Source organism: Mercenaria mercenaria, chromosome 12 (genome assembly GCF_021730395.1).
Source record: "Mercenaria mercenaria strain notata chromosome 12, MADL_Memer_1, whole genome shotgun sequence".
Classification (NCBI taxonomy): domain Eukaryota; kingdom Metazoa; phylum Mollusca; class Bivalvia; order Venerida; family Veneridae; genus Mercenaria; species Mercenaria mercenaria.
Genome location: NC_069372.1, coordinates 28,254,595 through 28,270,298, shown reverse-complemented (window position 1 = coordinate 28,270,298; position 15,704 = coordinate 28,254,595). Strand labels below are relative to the sequence as shown.

The window sequence follows — 15,704 nt, the reverse complement described above, 5'->3', positions numbered from 1 at the left end:
TTCACTGTAAAGGCACTATTGACAGGAAATTTGTTGCTCTAGAGTACACAATATTTGAAAATATTTGTCTACCAAGGAAATGTATTTTTTTAGTCGTAACTATGTTTGTCTTTCAAAATTAAAGTATTGTATATACATGTATTATGAAATGAATGAATGAAGATGATTTCTTATATATTAACAACATATCCTATCTACAAGTACAAATGTAGTGATGAGTTTCTTCTAATGTTTGCGTAGGTTCCCAGAGTGCCATTGATACTGCTTGTAATATCATAAAGAGGAAGTTTCCTGCCATTAAGTACCCAGGTATGGATATGACACCAGCTGCCAACCCAGTTATCATGCCGGAAATCATGCAGGTAAGTCTGTATGTCTTACCAAAATCTTTATTTTATGAAGGTGGAGGGATATTGCTTTAGTGTTGCAGGGCTCCAGATAATTTTTTAGGCCTATCAGTATTTACTCATCATACTTCTTATGAATGAGTAAAATGGTAAAATATGAAATTGACTAGAGGTTCTTTATAGTATTGGAGGAACCTTGGATTGATTTCATTTGTTGGTGAGCTTGCAAACTTGTAATAGGATTCACATAGACCTTTAAGTGTCTTTTGAAAACATTTTATCAACGCTTCATGAAAAGGTTAAATTTGAAAATAAGATATAGAAAAAATATATATATTTTGCCACTTCTTTGCTGCCAGGCGTGATAATCCTTTTGAATTATGTATTCATTTTACAATGAGTGATAAAGATTGCTTGAAATGGTTAATAAATGTTGTTCTTGGTATGATTTCAAGATTCTGTTTTGAGAAAAGCAGTCCTTGAAAATTTGAAAAAATTCTTAAAAAGCCTTGAAAAGTACTTGAATTGTGTCTCAGGTGTTCTGTATGAATCCTGTGTAAATTACTACCGGGACTTGTTTCAGCCAATCAATTTTCCTATATTTGACCTGCCACTGCCAGTTTGAAAATTCAAGCAACATACAAAATGACTGCGATCAATATGTGAAATTCACAGTACTCCTTTATTTGGGTATTCTCAGGCTACTTTGGGAAATAAATATTCCTTGTAATTTTGCACTTATATACAGAAATGGAGGCGATCGTAGACTATTTTGATTGGTTAGGGAAGATGTGTAGTGAAACAGTACTGCTTGGCTGAAACAAACAACTGTTGGTGAATGTCATTGGTTCAACAAGGGAACCATTGTAGGGATACAAGGATTGATGTATGTTTTACTCGTTTTCCTGCAGCTAAGTTTGCCAGAAGGTGTATCAGTGGACATTGTTGTGTCCAGTATAGTGGATGCAGGTCGTATATTTGTGCAGCAGCCGACACATCCTACATACCCATCCCTGGACAGACTTAATACATTCATGAGTCAATGTTACATGCAAGAAGGGGCTGTACCTGATATTCCGCGCCCAATTGAGGGTAAGGAGACATTATCTTTTTATTTCTTTCAGAAGTACATGTATGTTATATCTCAGTTCTTACAAGTCCTGTCAAAAGAAGGACCGTTCTATTTATATAAGCATCAGGCAACTAGAATCCCACACTGAAATTGAGAGGTAGCAGGTTCAATCCCAGTTTGCATTCTTTGATGATTTGAAGTTGTCATTCTCCCATCACTAATCTAATCCATTTAGGAAATTTTCATCTACTTTGGCAGAACAAGTTGGTACTGGTTTTATAAAATCCATGCTTGTAAGATAGATTGACTAACTTTGCATAACTAAAATACTGCTCAAAAATAGCGTTAAAGCCATGCCAACCAAACACTGAAATCCTGTTGAAAAATAGCATTAAATCCATATCAAACGAACACTGAACTCTTGCTGTAATGTATTATTTAAGACATACCTAACAAACACTGAAATCTTGCTGAAAATGCATCAAAGGCATACCAAACAAACACAAATACTGCTGATAAGTAGCACTAAAACTTAAAAAAAATAGCATTAAAGCCATACCAAACGGACACTGAAATCTTGCTGTTATATTGTATTTAAGACATACCAGACAAACACTGAAATCTTGCTGAAAAGACATACAAAACAAACACTGACATACTCAAAATAAAAGCTTTAAAGTTATGCTGAAAAAAGCTTGGTAGCCATACCAAACTAAACTGGAATCTTGCTGAAAAATAGAATTAAAGCCATACCAAACAGACACTGAGGTACTGCTGAAAAATAGCATTAAAGCCATACCAAACAGACACTGAGGTACTGCTGAAAAATAGCATAAAAGCCATACCAAACAAACACTGAGGTACTGCTGAAAAAATTACATTAAAGCCATATCAAACAAACACTGAAGTACTGCTGAAAAAATAGCATTAAAGCCATACCAAACAAACACTGAAGTACTGCTGAAAAATAGCATAAAAGCCATACCAAACAAACACTGAGGTAATGCTGAAAAATAGCATTAAAGCCATACCAAACAGACACTGAGGTACTGCTGAAAAATAGCATTAAAGCCATACCAAACAGACACTGAGGTACTGCTGAAAAATAGCATAAAAGCCATACCAAACAAACACTGAGGTACTGCTGAAAAAATTACATTAAAGCCATATCAAACAAACACTGAAGTACTGCTGAAAAAATAGCATTAAAGCCATACCAAACAAACACTGAAGTACTGCTGAAAAATAGCATAAAAGCCATACCAAACAAACACTGAGGTAATGCTGAAAAATAGCATTAAAGCCATACCAAACAGACACTGAGGTACTGCTGAAAAATAGCATTAAAGCCATACCAAACAAACCCTGAAGTACTGCTGAAAAATGGCATTAAAGCCATACCAAACATACACTGAGGTACTGCTGAAAAATAGCATAAAAACCATACCAAACAAACACTGAAATACTGTCTAAAAATGGCATTAAAGCCATACTGCTGAAAAATGGCATTAAAGCCATACCAAACAAACACTGAAATACTGCTGAAAGAAAAAATGGCATTAAAGCCATACCAAACAAACACTGAGATACTGCTGAAAAATAGCATCTTAAAAAAACTAAAAGATTCAGTTGGACAAAATTGTCATTCAGTTTTTAGCTCATCTGATTTTTTGAAGAAGAAAAAAGATGAGTTATTGTCATCACTTGATTGGCGTAGGCATTGCCTGGTTAAGTTTTATGTTTAGGTCAGCTTTTCTCCTAAACTGTCTAAAGCTATTGCTTTGAAACTTGCAACACTTGTTCACCATCATAAGCTGACCGTGTACAGCAAGAAACATAACTCCATCCTGCTTTTTGCAAGATTTATGGCCCCTTTTGTACTTAGAAATTATCAAATTTCTGGGTTAAGTTTTATGTTTAGGTCAACTTTTCTCCTAAACTATCAAAGCTATTGCTTTGAAACTTGCAACACTTGTTCACCATCATAAGCTGACCCTGTACATCAAGAAACATAACTCCATCCTGCTTTTTGCAAGAATTATTGCCCCTTTTGGACTTAGAAAATCAGTTTTCTTGGTTAAGTTTTATGTTTAGGTCAGCTTTTCTCCTAAACTATCAAAGCTATTGCTTTGAAACTTGCAATACTTGTTCACCATCATAAGCTGACCCTGTACATCAAGAAACATAACTCTGTCATGCTTTTTGCAATAATTATTGCCCCTTTTGGACTTAGAAGATCAGTTTTCTTGGTTGAGTATTATGTTTTAAGTCAGCTTTTCTCATAAACTATCAAAGCTATTGCTTTAAAACTTGCAACAGTTTTTCACCATCATAAGCGGACGCTGTACATCAAGAAACATAACTCTATCCTGCTTTTTGCAAGAGTGATGGCCCTTTTTAGACTTAGAAAATCATGGGTAGGACAATATTTCTATTACACAAAAAAATCAGATGAGCATCAGCACCCGCAAGGCGGTGCTGTTGTTTTACATTACACCTACTGGTAGCTAATTTAATTGCAAACAATAGATTATGTTTGTAGTTGTTTCCTGGTTGTTTACTAACATGTTATGACTGCAGCTGGAGTGATTTGTGCGGCACCAATGTTGAATGGCTGGTATAGAGCTCAGATTATGGCATCACACGAGGATTCTGATGAATGTGATGTGAAGTATGTTGACTATGGTGGTTACAGTCGTGTATCAAGCATGTTGTTGAAACAGATACGAAGTGACTTCATGACACTACCATTTGAGGCTATAGAGTGCTATCTAGCTAACATAACTCCTCTCGATAGTAAGTTTTTCCTTAATATATAATTACTTTGAATTCATTTAATTTCATTGCAAAAGTAAATAAAAAGTAAAAGATAAAAAAGTAGAGACTGTAAAAACATAGGTATGAAGTTAGAAAGCTTTGAAATACATGCAAATGTCCATATATTTCTCAGAAATGAATGAGTTTATGATATTTCAAACAAAAATGCATAGGGGCATTTGAAATTTTTATATGTAAGAAAATTTTATAATAGGAAAATGTAACTCATCTTTGGCATGTAGTGCAGAAACATGGAAGGGATATAGTACACTAGATATTATCTCTTATTAGCCCACCATCATCAGATGGTGGGCTATTCAAATCACTCTGCGTCCGTGGTCCGACGTCCTTCCGTCCGTCCGTCCGTCCGTCATTCCGTCCGTCCGTCCTTCCGTTAACAATTTCTCATTATCGCATCTCCTCAGAAACTACTAGGGGGATTTTTACCAAACTTTGTCAGAATGATGTATTGGTACCCTAGTTGTGTGCCTCTGAAAATCACACTGGTGCAACAATTTTTTAGTAAGTTATGGCCCTTTGTTTATTTCTGTAATTTACATAGATTATATAGGGAAAAACTTTGAAAATCTTCTTGCCCAAAACCACAGAGCCTAGGGCTTTGATATTTGGTATGAAGCATCATCTAGTGGTCCTCTACCAAGATGATTCAAATTATTTCCCTGGGGTCTAATATGGCCCCGCCCCGGGGGTCACATGGTTAATATAGACTTATATAGGGAAAAACTTTGAAAAACCTCTTGTCCAAAACCACAGGGCCTAAGGCTTTGATATTTTGTATGTGACATCATCTAGTGGTATTCTACTAAGATTGTTCAAATTATCCCCCTAGGGTCAAATATGGCCCTGCCCCGGGGGTCACATGGTTTACATAGACTTATATAGGGAAAAACTTTGAAAATCTTCTTGTCCAAACCACAAAGCCTAGGGCTTTGATATTTGTAATGTAGCATCGTCTAGTGGTTCTCTACCAAGTTTGTTAAAATTATCCCCCTAGGGTCAAATATGGCCCCGCCCTGGTGGTCACATGGTTCATATAGACTTATATAGGGAAAAGTTTTAAAAAACTTCTTGTCAATAACCTACAACATTCAGATTTGGACCACATGTATGGTTTTGAGTGGCAAGATGAACCTTGACATGAGTTGACCTTGATTTTGACCTAGTGACCTACTTTCACATTTCTGTAGCTACAGCCTTCAAATTTGGACCACATGCATAGTTTTGTGCACTGAAATAAACTTTGACCTTGACATTGACCTAGTGACCTACTTTCACATTTTTGAAGGTACAGGCTTCAAATTTGGACCACATGCATAATTTCTTGTTCCAAAATGAAATTTGACCTTGATTTTGACCCAGTGACCTACTTTCACATTTCTCAAGCTGCAGCCTTCAAATTTGGACCACATGCATGGTTTTATGTACCGAAACAAACTTTCACCTTTACATTGACCTGGTGACTTACTTTCACATTTTTGAAGGTACAGGCTTCAAATTTGGACCACATGCGTAGATTGGTGTTCTGAAGTGAAATTTGACCTTGATTTTGACCTAGTGACCTACTTTCACATTTCTCAAGCTACAGCCTTCAAATTTGGACCACTTGCATAGTTTTGTGTACCGAAATAAACTTTGATTTTAAGATTGACCTAGTGACCTACTTTCCAATTTCTCAAACTACAGTCTTCAAACTTGATGCACATGCATAGTTTTGTGTATAAACCACTTTGTCCTTGAAATTGATCTAGTGACCTACTTTCACATTTCTCAAGCTACAGCTTTCGAATTTAGACCACATGCACAGTGTTGTGTACGGAAATGAAATTTGACCTTGAGCTAATCAGTAAGTCTTGAAATTTGGAACACACAAAAATGGCACATTGGTGGGCGCCAAGATCACTCTGTGATCTCTTGTTTTGTTTTGATACATTTTTATGCCCCCGGCATCTACTGATGCGGGAGGCATATAGTGATTGTCCTGTTCGTCCGTCCGTACGAGGTTAACCAAATGGGACCGTTTTGTCTAACATCAATACCCCTAACTAGAATGACTTGATACTAATGCAGATGTAACCTGTGACCATTCCTCATCTTCAGACATCACCTGACCTCAGTTTGACCTTGACCTTGAACTTGACCTCGTTTTGGACTTAGGTTGCTTTGTATCGACAAGGATGCCACTGGGGGCATCAAGCATTTATTGAACGCAGCTCCTTGTTGATGTTGCTATGGAATCTCTAGTTTGCTTTAAGTTTAATTATGATATAATAAATAGAGGATAATACATAAGGCACATAGCGTTGCTGCTGTCTATCGGTACATAGTCTACGTCATAATCTTGTTTGTCCAACTCCTCCCACACTATTAGCCTGATTTGCTTCAGACTTTCACAGATGAACAACCTTGATGTGCAGATGACCATAAAGGAAAGAATTTTTTCTGTGACTATTTTACACAAAAATCTTGTGTATCCAACTCCTCCCACACTATTAGACTGATTCCCTTCAAACTTTCATTTCATACTGAATTTATTAAACAAGTTGAATAAAATAATAGAATGCGAGCATTTTATCAATTTTATTCAACAAGTTTAATAAATTCAATGTGGAATGTCACAAATGTAATATTCCTTTTCTCAGATGAAAACATTTTCTGCTGAAACATCAAAATTTCCTCTTTCTTAACCTATTATAGACCAAAGTAAATTCAACTATTGTCTCCTTCACTTAAAACGATGTTGACGTCTAAGCTTTATTATGCCCCCCATGGAAGAAGGTGGGGTATATTGTTTTGTGGTCTGTATGTTGGTCAGTCCATAGAACAATCAGTTTCCGGATGATAACCCAAGAACGCTTTGGCCTAGGTTAATAAAACTTGATAGGGAGGTTTGTCATGACCAGCAGATGACCCTTATTGATTTTGAGGTCAATAGGTCAAACGTCAGGGTCACAGTGGGGTATATTGTTTTGTGGTCTGTATGTTGGTCGGTCCATAGACCAATCAGTTTCTGTATGATAATTCAAGAACGCTTGGGCCTAGGATTATAAAAGTAGATAGGGAGGTTTATCATGACCAGCAGATGACCCCTATTGATTTTGAGGTCAGAGGTCAAGGTTACAGTGATCCAGAACAGTTAAACCATTTCCAGATGATAACTTGAAAACAATTGGGCCTAGGATCACGAAAATTAAGAGGGAGGTTGATTATGACCAGCAGATGACCCCTATTGATTTTGAGGTCAGAGGTCAAGGTCACAGTGACCTGGAACTGTTAAACCGTTTCCGGATGATAACTTGAGAACACTTGGGCCTAGGATCGTGAAAGTTGATGGGGAGGTTGGTCATGACCAGCAGATGACCACTATTGATTTTGAGGTAAGTAGGTCAAAGGTCAAGGTCACAGTGAATGGAACAGTTAAACTGTTTCCGGTATGATAATTTGAGAATGCTTGTGCCTAGGATCATGCAAGTTGATAGGGAGGTTGGCCATGACCAGCAGATGCCCCTTATTGATTTTGAGGTCAGTAGGTCAAAGGTCAAGGTCACAGTGACCCTGAACAATTAAACCGTTTCCAGATGATAACTTGAGAACGTTTGGGCCTAGGATCACGAAACTTAAAGGGATGTTGATCATGACTAGCAGATGACGCCTATTGATTTTGAGATCAGTAGGCAAGGTCAATGTCACATTGACCCAGAACAGTAGAAGTTTTTTTGCCAGATAACAAGAGAATGTTTCGGCCTAGATCACATTTGATACGGAGTTTACTTATGACTGGTAAATGACCCATAATTATTTATTTGAGGTCAGTACGTCAAACGTACAGTGCACAGTGATCGTATAATTTCCGTTCCTTGTGCAATTACAAAATGCATCAAGGGGGGCATTTTGTGTTCTACGAGCTCTTGTTACACTAGTGTTGAACCAAACTTATGTAATGGCTTTATTTCACTCCCAGGAAGATGGACGTGTAGTAATTAGCTTTTATTACATGTTTTTCAGTGGACTTTTGAAAGATTTTAGTGAAATAAATCTTGAAATTTGGAATTGAAAAGTATCAAAATGTACAAAATTTTGTTAAAACCATTGAAAAACATGTTGCTACTCTTTCTTCTGTACTGCTGTTGAGTAGCATTTTATTATACACTTGCCACTTAATAATAATCCATTTATCAAATGATGTAACTTAAAAGGCAAAATCACATAGTTTTTCCACACCTCATAAATAGCAAAACTTACTGGAGCTGAATACAAGATCCCAGCTTCCTGTTAATAAGCTTGTTGTGTTTAGTGATAGGACAGACAAGTACATGATCCAGATAGCTTTAACATTTGTTCTGTTTTCAGATGAGCAGTATTTCAGTACAGAGGCTGCAGTGGTGCTCGAGGAACTTACTCAAGGGAAATTACTCCAGGGGCAAGTTGTTGGGCGTGCAGAGGATGGAATACCATACATTCATGTGTACCAGATCTTAGGAGCTAATTCTGTAAGTTCTCCAGATATTTGTCTCATCTAGTTGTTTCCCATAATCTATATTTGTCAAATGTATGGTGGTTGTTGTGATACTGAAGTCTATAGATGATGTATGTATTTTATATTTCATTACAGTAAATTATTTGTGAGTGTGTTCAATATCCTTTTACTAACCATCTAAAGAAAGGGTATATTACAATTTTGCTGTAATGAAAAATTATATATTGGCTTCTTTTTAATTAGATTTTTATTCCTTATCTATGATATTAAATAACAGAGGCATGTGGTATATATGCATGTCCGTTAGTCAGTCCAGAAAATTTAAATGTGAGTGGCCAAGAACTTTGTTTTGCAGGGTTGGATTTAATGAGAAAATGTGTCTTACATAAAACCTATGTTGTCAGCTTGTGAACGGTCATAGTTAACTTGTTTATGTGTCTATACAGAAAATTGTGCCTGGCTGACAACTTTGTTTTAAGCCATCTAGATTACATAATGGACTTCTTAATTGAAATGAGAAGTATGTTGATTCTGTTTTGCAACCCATTTAATTTTCTATCCTATTGATGGTATATTTACAGGCTGTCTTGGTCAATAGAGAAATGGTAAACAGAGGAGTGGTCAGATGGGTAGAATTGATGGAATGAACTGTGCTGTTGTTACAAAAAAACCAGGAATTCATTGACTGAACAAGGCTGTATCATTAAATTATTCATCAAACCAAGAACGTTCTTTTGTTAATGTGAAAAGTTAATTATTTGGAACTAGAAGAGATTTATTGGTGTGATTTAAAGGGATATTCAGGTAGAACATAAATCCTTCTAATTATAATAGTAAGGGTATATCTCACATTATATTGACATAAATACGAGTAATTAAACAAGATGGATTTATTTCTTACTTTGATAACATGCATGATTTTGTTAACTCAACCTGTGTATACAAGGTAAGGGTTTCACCTGAAAATTACTACAAAATGTGACATTCTGTTTTTCCCATATAAAGTTATTGTTAGAACGAACAGAGTAAGATATCAATATTTAAACGTTTGATCATCATGGAGAGTTTGTTACATGTCTTTGTGAATTCACAGTATGATGATTAAAGTATTTCATGAAAAAAATCCTGAATATCCTTTAATTATGAAACATAAATGTACTCCATTTATCTATATGTCCTTTTAGAAATGAGTCACTGAACAAGACTGTTCCACCATCATTAGAAGACAAAGGAAATGTGACACGTCTATATACTAGTTGTATATCAGCTACCATTTTACCTCTGTTGTATTCTTCAGTTAGTGTTGTACATCTTAGTTTGAATTTAACTGTTAATATAAATTGTGGTGTTCTCATCCATATCCAGAGATATGAGGGAAACAAAAATAAAGCTTTTAGAATTAACATTTGAGCCAAACTGATGTTTTAAATTGTTCTCTGTAGATTTTCTTATATTGGGATAAACTTCCTAATCAAGTTTAAATTTAGCTGAAATTTAAATTAGTGTTGAATACAGAATTACTTGATATTTGTAAATGGGATATGTCAGTTTATTATCAGATTGCTATTTGGAAATCTACTCACAAAATGGCTTGTTGTTCCTGTATTTTTTTAACATAAAAGAAGCTAAATATACCATAACGCTGTCATTGAACCCTTTCCAAATTTTATTTCTTTTAACATTGGATTTCTAAAAGAAGTTTAAATTTACCATAAAGCTGTATATATTTCCACAAAATGATATGGTTGTTTTAAATCATGAAAGTTGTGAATATATGTCAGATTAAATATGTTTGTTGATTTTATGGAAAACAGAAGTTGATCCAAAAATTAATGTCACTGGGGCTATAAAAATGTGTATCATGAAAAACATAAAAAAAAAAACCTTGAGTACCTCGATTTATTTGCAGTACTGTCTGAAAATAACATAAAAACATACTGCATACTCCAGATATAGTATTTTTAAGGACTGGTCCTCACTTAAGGCTTTTGGTCTAGAATTTCCTTATATATAACTGTTGGAAGACGACATTCCAGGCTTTTGAAAGTAGATTTTCAGGCTTCTCACTTTTAAACTGAATCCAGGTCGGATACATATTAAGATATTGATCGTTATTAAAAGCTTGTACCACAGCCTTGTGTCTTCATTGATTTTGCAGTGTTACATGTATATTGCAATACCTTAAAACTACACAGAGTATATCCAAGGAGGTGGAGTTTGATTTTGAACTTGATTTTCATGTTAATAGGTGATTGTCTTTGTTAAAAAATAAACATTCTTTTTGGATGGTAATATTAGTGTGTCAACTTTGAATTTCTGTTTAAATTGAAACAACAGTTGGAAATAATAATAACATGTGTAATCAGGATTGAATTAGCATCTTGATATAATTTTAATATGATAAATAGTTGCACCCTTAGACACAATGACATAACTTCCTAACCAACCCTCATATAAAATGTACATTTCATGTTCTGATGAGGTTTGCTTAATTTACACTGCCATATCAATGAGATGATGCCATTTCTCCTGTAGACATATTAAACAAAACAAAGCAAACCGGTTTTTTTTTCTAATTGAAAGGAAAATGGTAAATGCTTTCTGTGACAGTTAATTTAAGATTTTAGCACTAAGTTTCTCACGACTTAATTAGGTCTGTTAGTCTATTTTAGTCTATGCATTTTTAGTAACAACTCATTGGTTTACAGTTGCTTGTTTTGTTTAGAGAGATAGCAAGTTGTAATATACATTTATGCCCAATATAACTGATTGGGATGGATGTTCTGGCAAAACACTATTGGGACTTAGTGTTTAGAGATTGACATTGATTTTCTCACTTTGTTTAAAACAAAATTCTGATCAGCTTTTTAGCTCACCTGAGCCAAAGGCTCATGGTGAGCTTTTGTGACCGCTCGATGTCCGTTGTCAGTCATGCGTCGTCCATCCGCCAACATTTTCTAAAAAAAATCTTCTTGAAAACCACCGGGCAGAATTACACCAAACTTAACAGGAATGATCCTTGGGTGGCCCCCTTTCAGAGTTGTTCAAAGAATTGAATTCCATGCAGAACTCTAGTTGCCATGGCAACCGAAAGGAAAAACTTTAAAAATCTTCTTGTCAAAAACCGCAAGGCATAGAGCCTTGATATTTGGCATGTGACATCATCTAATGGTCCTCTATGAAGATTGTTCAAATTGTGCCCCTGGGGTGAAAAGAGGCACCGCCCCGGGGGTCACAAGTTTTACATAGACTTATATAGGAAAAACCTTTAAAAATCTTCTTGTCTAAAACCACAAGACCTAGGCCTTTGGTATTTGGTATGTAGCATTGCCTTGTGGTCCTCTACAATTGTTCAAATTATAACCCTGGGGTGAAAAAAGGCCCTGCTCCGGGGGGCGGGGGTGGGGTCTCAAGTTTTACATAGACTAAATATATAGGAAAAAACTTTAAAAATATTCTTGCCCAAAACTGCAATGCATAGGCTTTTGATATTTGGTATGTTGCCTTGCCTAGTGTTCCTCTACCAAAATTGTTCAAATTATGCCCCTGGGGTGAAAAGAGGCCCCGCCCCTTGGGGTCCCAGATTTAACATAGCCATATCTATAGGGAAAAAAATCTTCTTGTCTGAAAGTTCAAGGCCTAGGCCTTTGATATTTGGTATGTAGCATTGCCTAGTGGATCTCTAACAAGATTGCCCAAATTATGCCCCTGGGGTGAAAAGAGGCCCCGCCCTGGGGGTCACTTTTTATATGAGTTATGTAGGAATAAATACTTCAAAAATTATCAGATCATATTTCATAGACTGCTTAATTATAATTACCTGATGACCCCAAGTGATTACGGATCACTTGACTGTGACCTTGACCTACTGACCTACTTTCGTGTTTTCTTTTTTTTTAGATACAGCCTTGAAATTTGGATCACATGTACAGTTTTGCACACTGATCTTAAAACTGACTTTCAGTGACCATGAATGTGACCTACTGACCTACTTTCTAGTATTTTAGCATCAGTTTGCCATTTTAAACATGTGGATCATATTACTCAGGTGAGCGATTCAGGGTCATCATGACCCTCTTGTTTATTATTGCCATCCAAGTAAATATCAGGTTGTGAAAGACAGTTAAGACTAGAGTAGGTTGAAATTATATAGCTTCCATGTTGACTGAAATATACATTGTTTGGTTACGTTTTGGTTATTTCTGTTCACATGATATCACTGCCAGAGTATATCTGTATTGTTTTCACTATTAATAGGTTGAGAGGGGAAAAGTAGGTGAAGAATATTTGAAATAAACAATAGTAAATTGTATATTTTTCCACTTGTGCAGTTGTCACCCAGAGGTATATAACAGTTTTTACAATTACTGAACAACTCTTTGAATTATAAAACATTCTCTATTTATTATGCCCCCCTTCGAAGAAGGAGGGGTATATTGTTTTGCAGATGTCAGTCGGTCAGTATGTAGACCAATCCGTTTCTGGACGATAACTCTAGAACGCTTGAATTTAGGATCATGAAAGTTGATAGGGTGGTTGTGGTCATAACTAGCAGATGGCCCCTATTGATTTTGAGATCAGTAGGTCAAATGGCCAAGGTCACTGACCCAGAACAGTTAAACGATTTACGGATAAACTCAAGAATGCTTGGGCCTAGGATCATGAAAGTTCCTAGAATGATTCGAGGTCAGTAGGTCAAAAGTCAAGGTCACAGTGACCCAGAACAGTTAAACGGTTTCCAGATGATAACTCTAGAACGCTTGGGCCTAGGGTCATAAAAGTTCATAGGGAGGTTGATCATGACCCCTATTGATTTTGAGGTCAGTAGGTCAAGGTCACAGTGCTAAGGAACAGTTTAACGGTTTCCGGATGATAACTCAAGAACGCTTGGGCCTAGGATCATGAAAGTTGATAGGGAGGTTGATCATGACCAGCAGATGACCCATATCAGTTTTGAGGTCAGTAGGTCAAAGGTCAAGGTCACAGTGACCAGGAACAATTTAATGGTTTCCACATGATTACTCAAGAACGCTTGGGCCTTGGATCACGAAAGATGATGAGGTGGTTGATAATGACCAACAGATGACCCCTATTGATTTTGAGGTCAGTAGGCCAAAGGTCAAGGACACAGGGACCTGGAACAGTAAAACCGTTTCCAGACGGTAACTTGAGAACGCTTGGGTTTAAGATCACGAAACTTAATAGGGAGGTTAATCATGACCAGCAGATGACCCCTGTTTATTTTGAGATCAGTAGGTCAGAGGTCAAGGTCACTTTGACCAAGAACATTAGAACTTTTGTGCACAGTGACCAAATATTTTCTGTTTCTTTTGCAATCACTGAATGCATCAAGGGGGACATTTCGTGTTCTATGAGCTCTTGTTCCTTTTTAGCTCGACTATACGAAGTATAAGGAGAGCTATCCTACTCGCCCCGGCGTCGGCGTCTTTCCGCGTCCCCACCTTGGTTAAAGTTTTGGTGCACTTTCTCTTTTTTCAACTTATCTCTGTAATTACTTGATGGATTTGATTCAAACTTGAAATACTTATTCCTCATCATCATCCACATCATCTGACATAAGGGCCATAATTCTGGCACCAATATTTCATGAATTATCCCCCCTTTTCACTTAGATTTTCAGGTTAAAGTTTTGATGCACTTTCACTCTATCTCTGTTATTACTGAATGGATTTGATTCAAACTTAAAATAGTTGTTCAACATCATCACCCACATCATCTGACATAAGGGCCATAACTCTGGCACCAATATTTCATGAATTATCCCCCCTTTTCACTTAGATTTTCAGGTTAAAGTTTTGATGCACTTTCACTCTATCTCTGTTATTACTGAATGGATTTGATTCAAACTTAAAATAGTTGTTCAACATCATCACCCACATCATATGACACAAGGTGCATAACTCTGGCACCATTTTTTCATGAATTATTCCCCCTTTTTACTTAGAATTTCAGGTTAAAGTTTTGGTGCACTTTCACTCTACCTCTGTTATTACTGAATGAATTTGATTCAAACTTAAAATAGTTGTTCAGCATCATCACCCACATCATATGACACAAGATGCATAACTCTGGCACAATTTTTCATGAATTATTCCCCTTTTTACTTAGAATTTAAGGTTAAAGTTTTATGCACTTTCACTCTATCTCTGTTATTACTGAATGGATCTGATTCAAACTTAAACAATTGTTCAACATCATCACCCACATCATATGACACAAGGTGCATAACTCTGGCACCATTTTTTATGAATTATTCCCCCTTTTTTCTTAGAATTTCAGGTTAAAGTTTTGGTGCACTTTCACTCTACTTCCTTTATTACTGAATGGATTTGATTCAAACTTAAAATAGTTGTTCAGCATCATCACCCACATCATATGACACAAGATGCTTAACTCTGGCACAATTTTTCATGAATTATTCCCCTTTTTACTTAGAATTTTAGGTTAAAGTTTTGATGCACTTTCACTCTGTCTCTGTTATTACTGAATGGATTTGATTCAAACTTAAAATAAGTGTTCAACATCATCACCCACACCATATGACACAAGGTACATAACTCTGGCACCAATATTTAATGAATTATGCCCCTTTTTGCTTAGGATATACTTTTATAGTGTTTTGATAGATTTTATTTTTACCTCTCTTATTACTTTAAGTTGATATTTTTGACATAGACTCAGGCTATTGTGTAATATCTTCATCCACAATTGGAGTCATTAAACACTCCAGTGACAGCTCTAGTTTCCTCAGATGTGCCCAGTTTCACTATCCAACATCGAAATAGTCGAGCGCGCTGTCTCCTGTGACAGCTCTTGTTTGTTTACTAGTATCTGAGAATGGTATTGTGATTCTGTTTTTGTTGACTTTTCAAATGCCTTTACGAGTGTTGCGTGTATTAAGATTATGTAAAAGTGTGCTACTAATGTTTATTGTTTTGGGATGTGTTGTGGA

At 36.1% G+C, this 15,704-nt stretch overlaps 1 protein-coding gene across 2 annotated transcripts in view; it reads left to right on the top strand.

Moving 5' to 3' along the window:
• Positions 1 to 10,863, top strand: part of LOC123535159 (A-kinase anchor protein 1, mitochondrial-like) — a 60,514-nt gene extending 49,651 nt beyond the window's left edge. The window contains exons 4-9 of one of the 2 annotated variants that reach the window (XR_008366426.1): positions 241 to 362; positions 1,259 to 1,439; positions 4,000 to 4,215; positions 8,605 to 8,744; positions 9,313 to 9,535; positions 9,916 to 10,863. Coding sequence is in view for 1 of the 2 variants with exons in the window: in XM_053519540.1 (XP_053375515.1) it covers positions 241 to 362; positions 1,259 to 1,439; positions 4,000 to 4,215; positions 8,605 to 8,744; positions 9,313 to 9,378 (725 nt within the window). In the remaining variant the exon portion in view is untranslated. Of the gene's footprint in view, positions 1 to 240; positions 363 to 1,258; positions 1,440 to 3,999; positions 4,216 to 8,604; positions 8,745 to 9,312 lie in introns of both variants that reach the window. The other variant, XM_053519540.1, reaches the window with a different exon arrangement.
• The last annotated feature ends 4,841 nt before the right edge of the window (positions 10,864 to 15,704 follow it).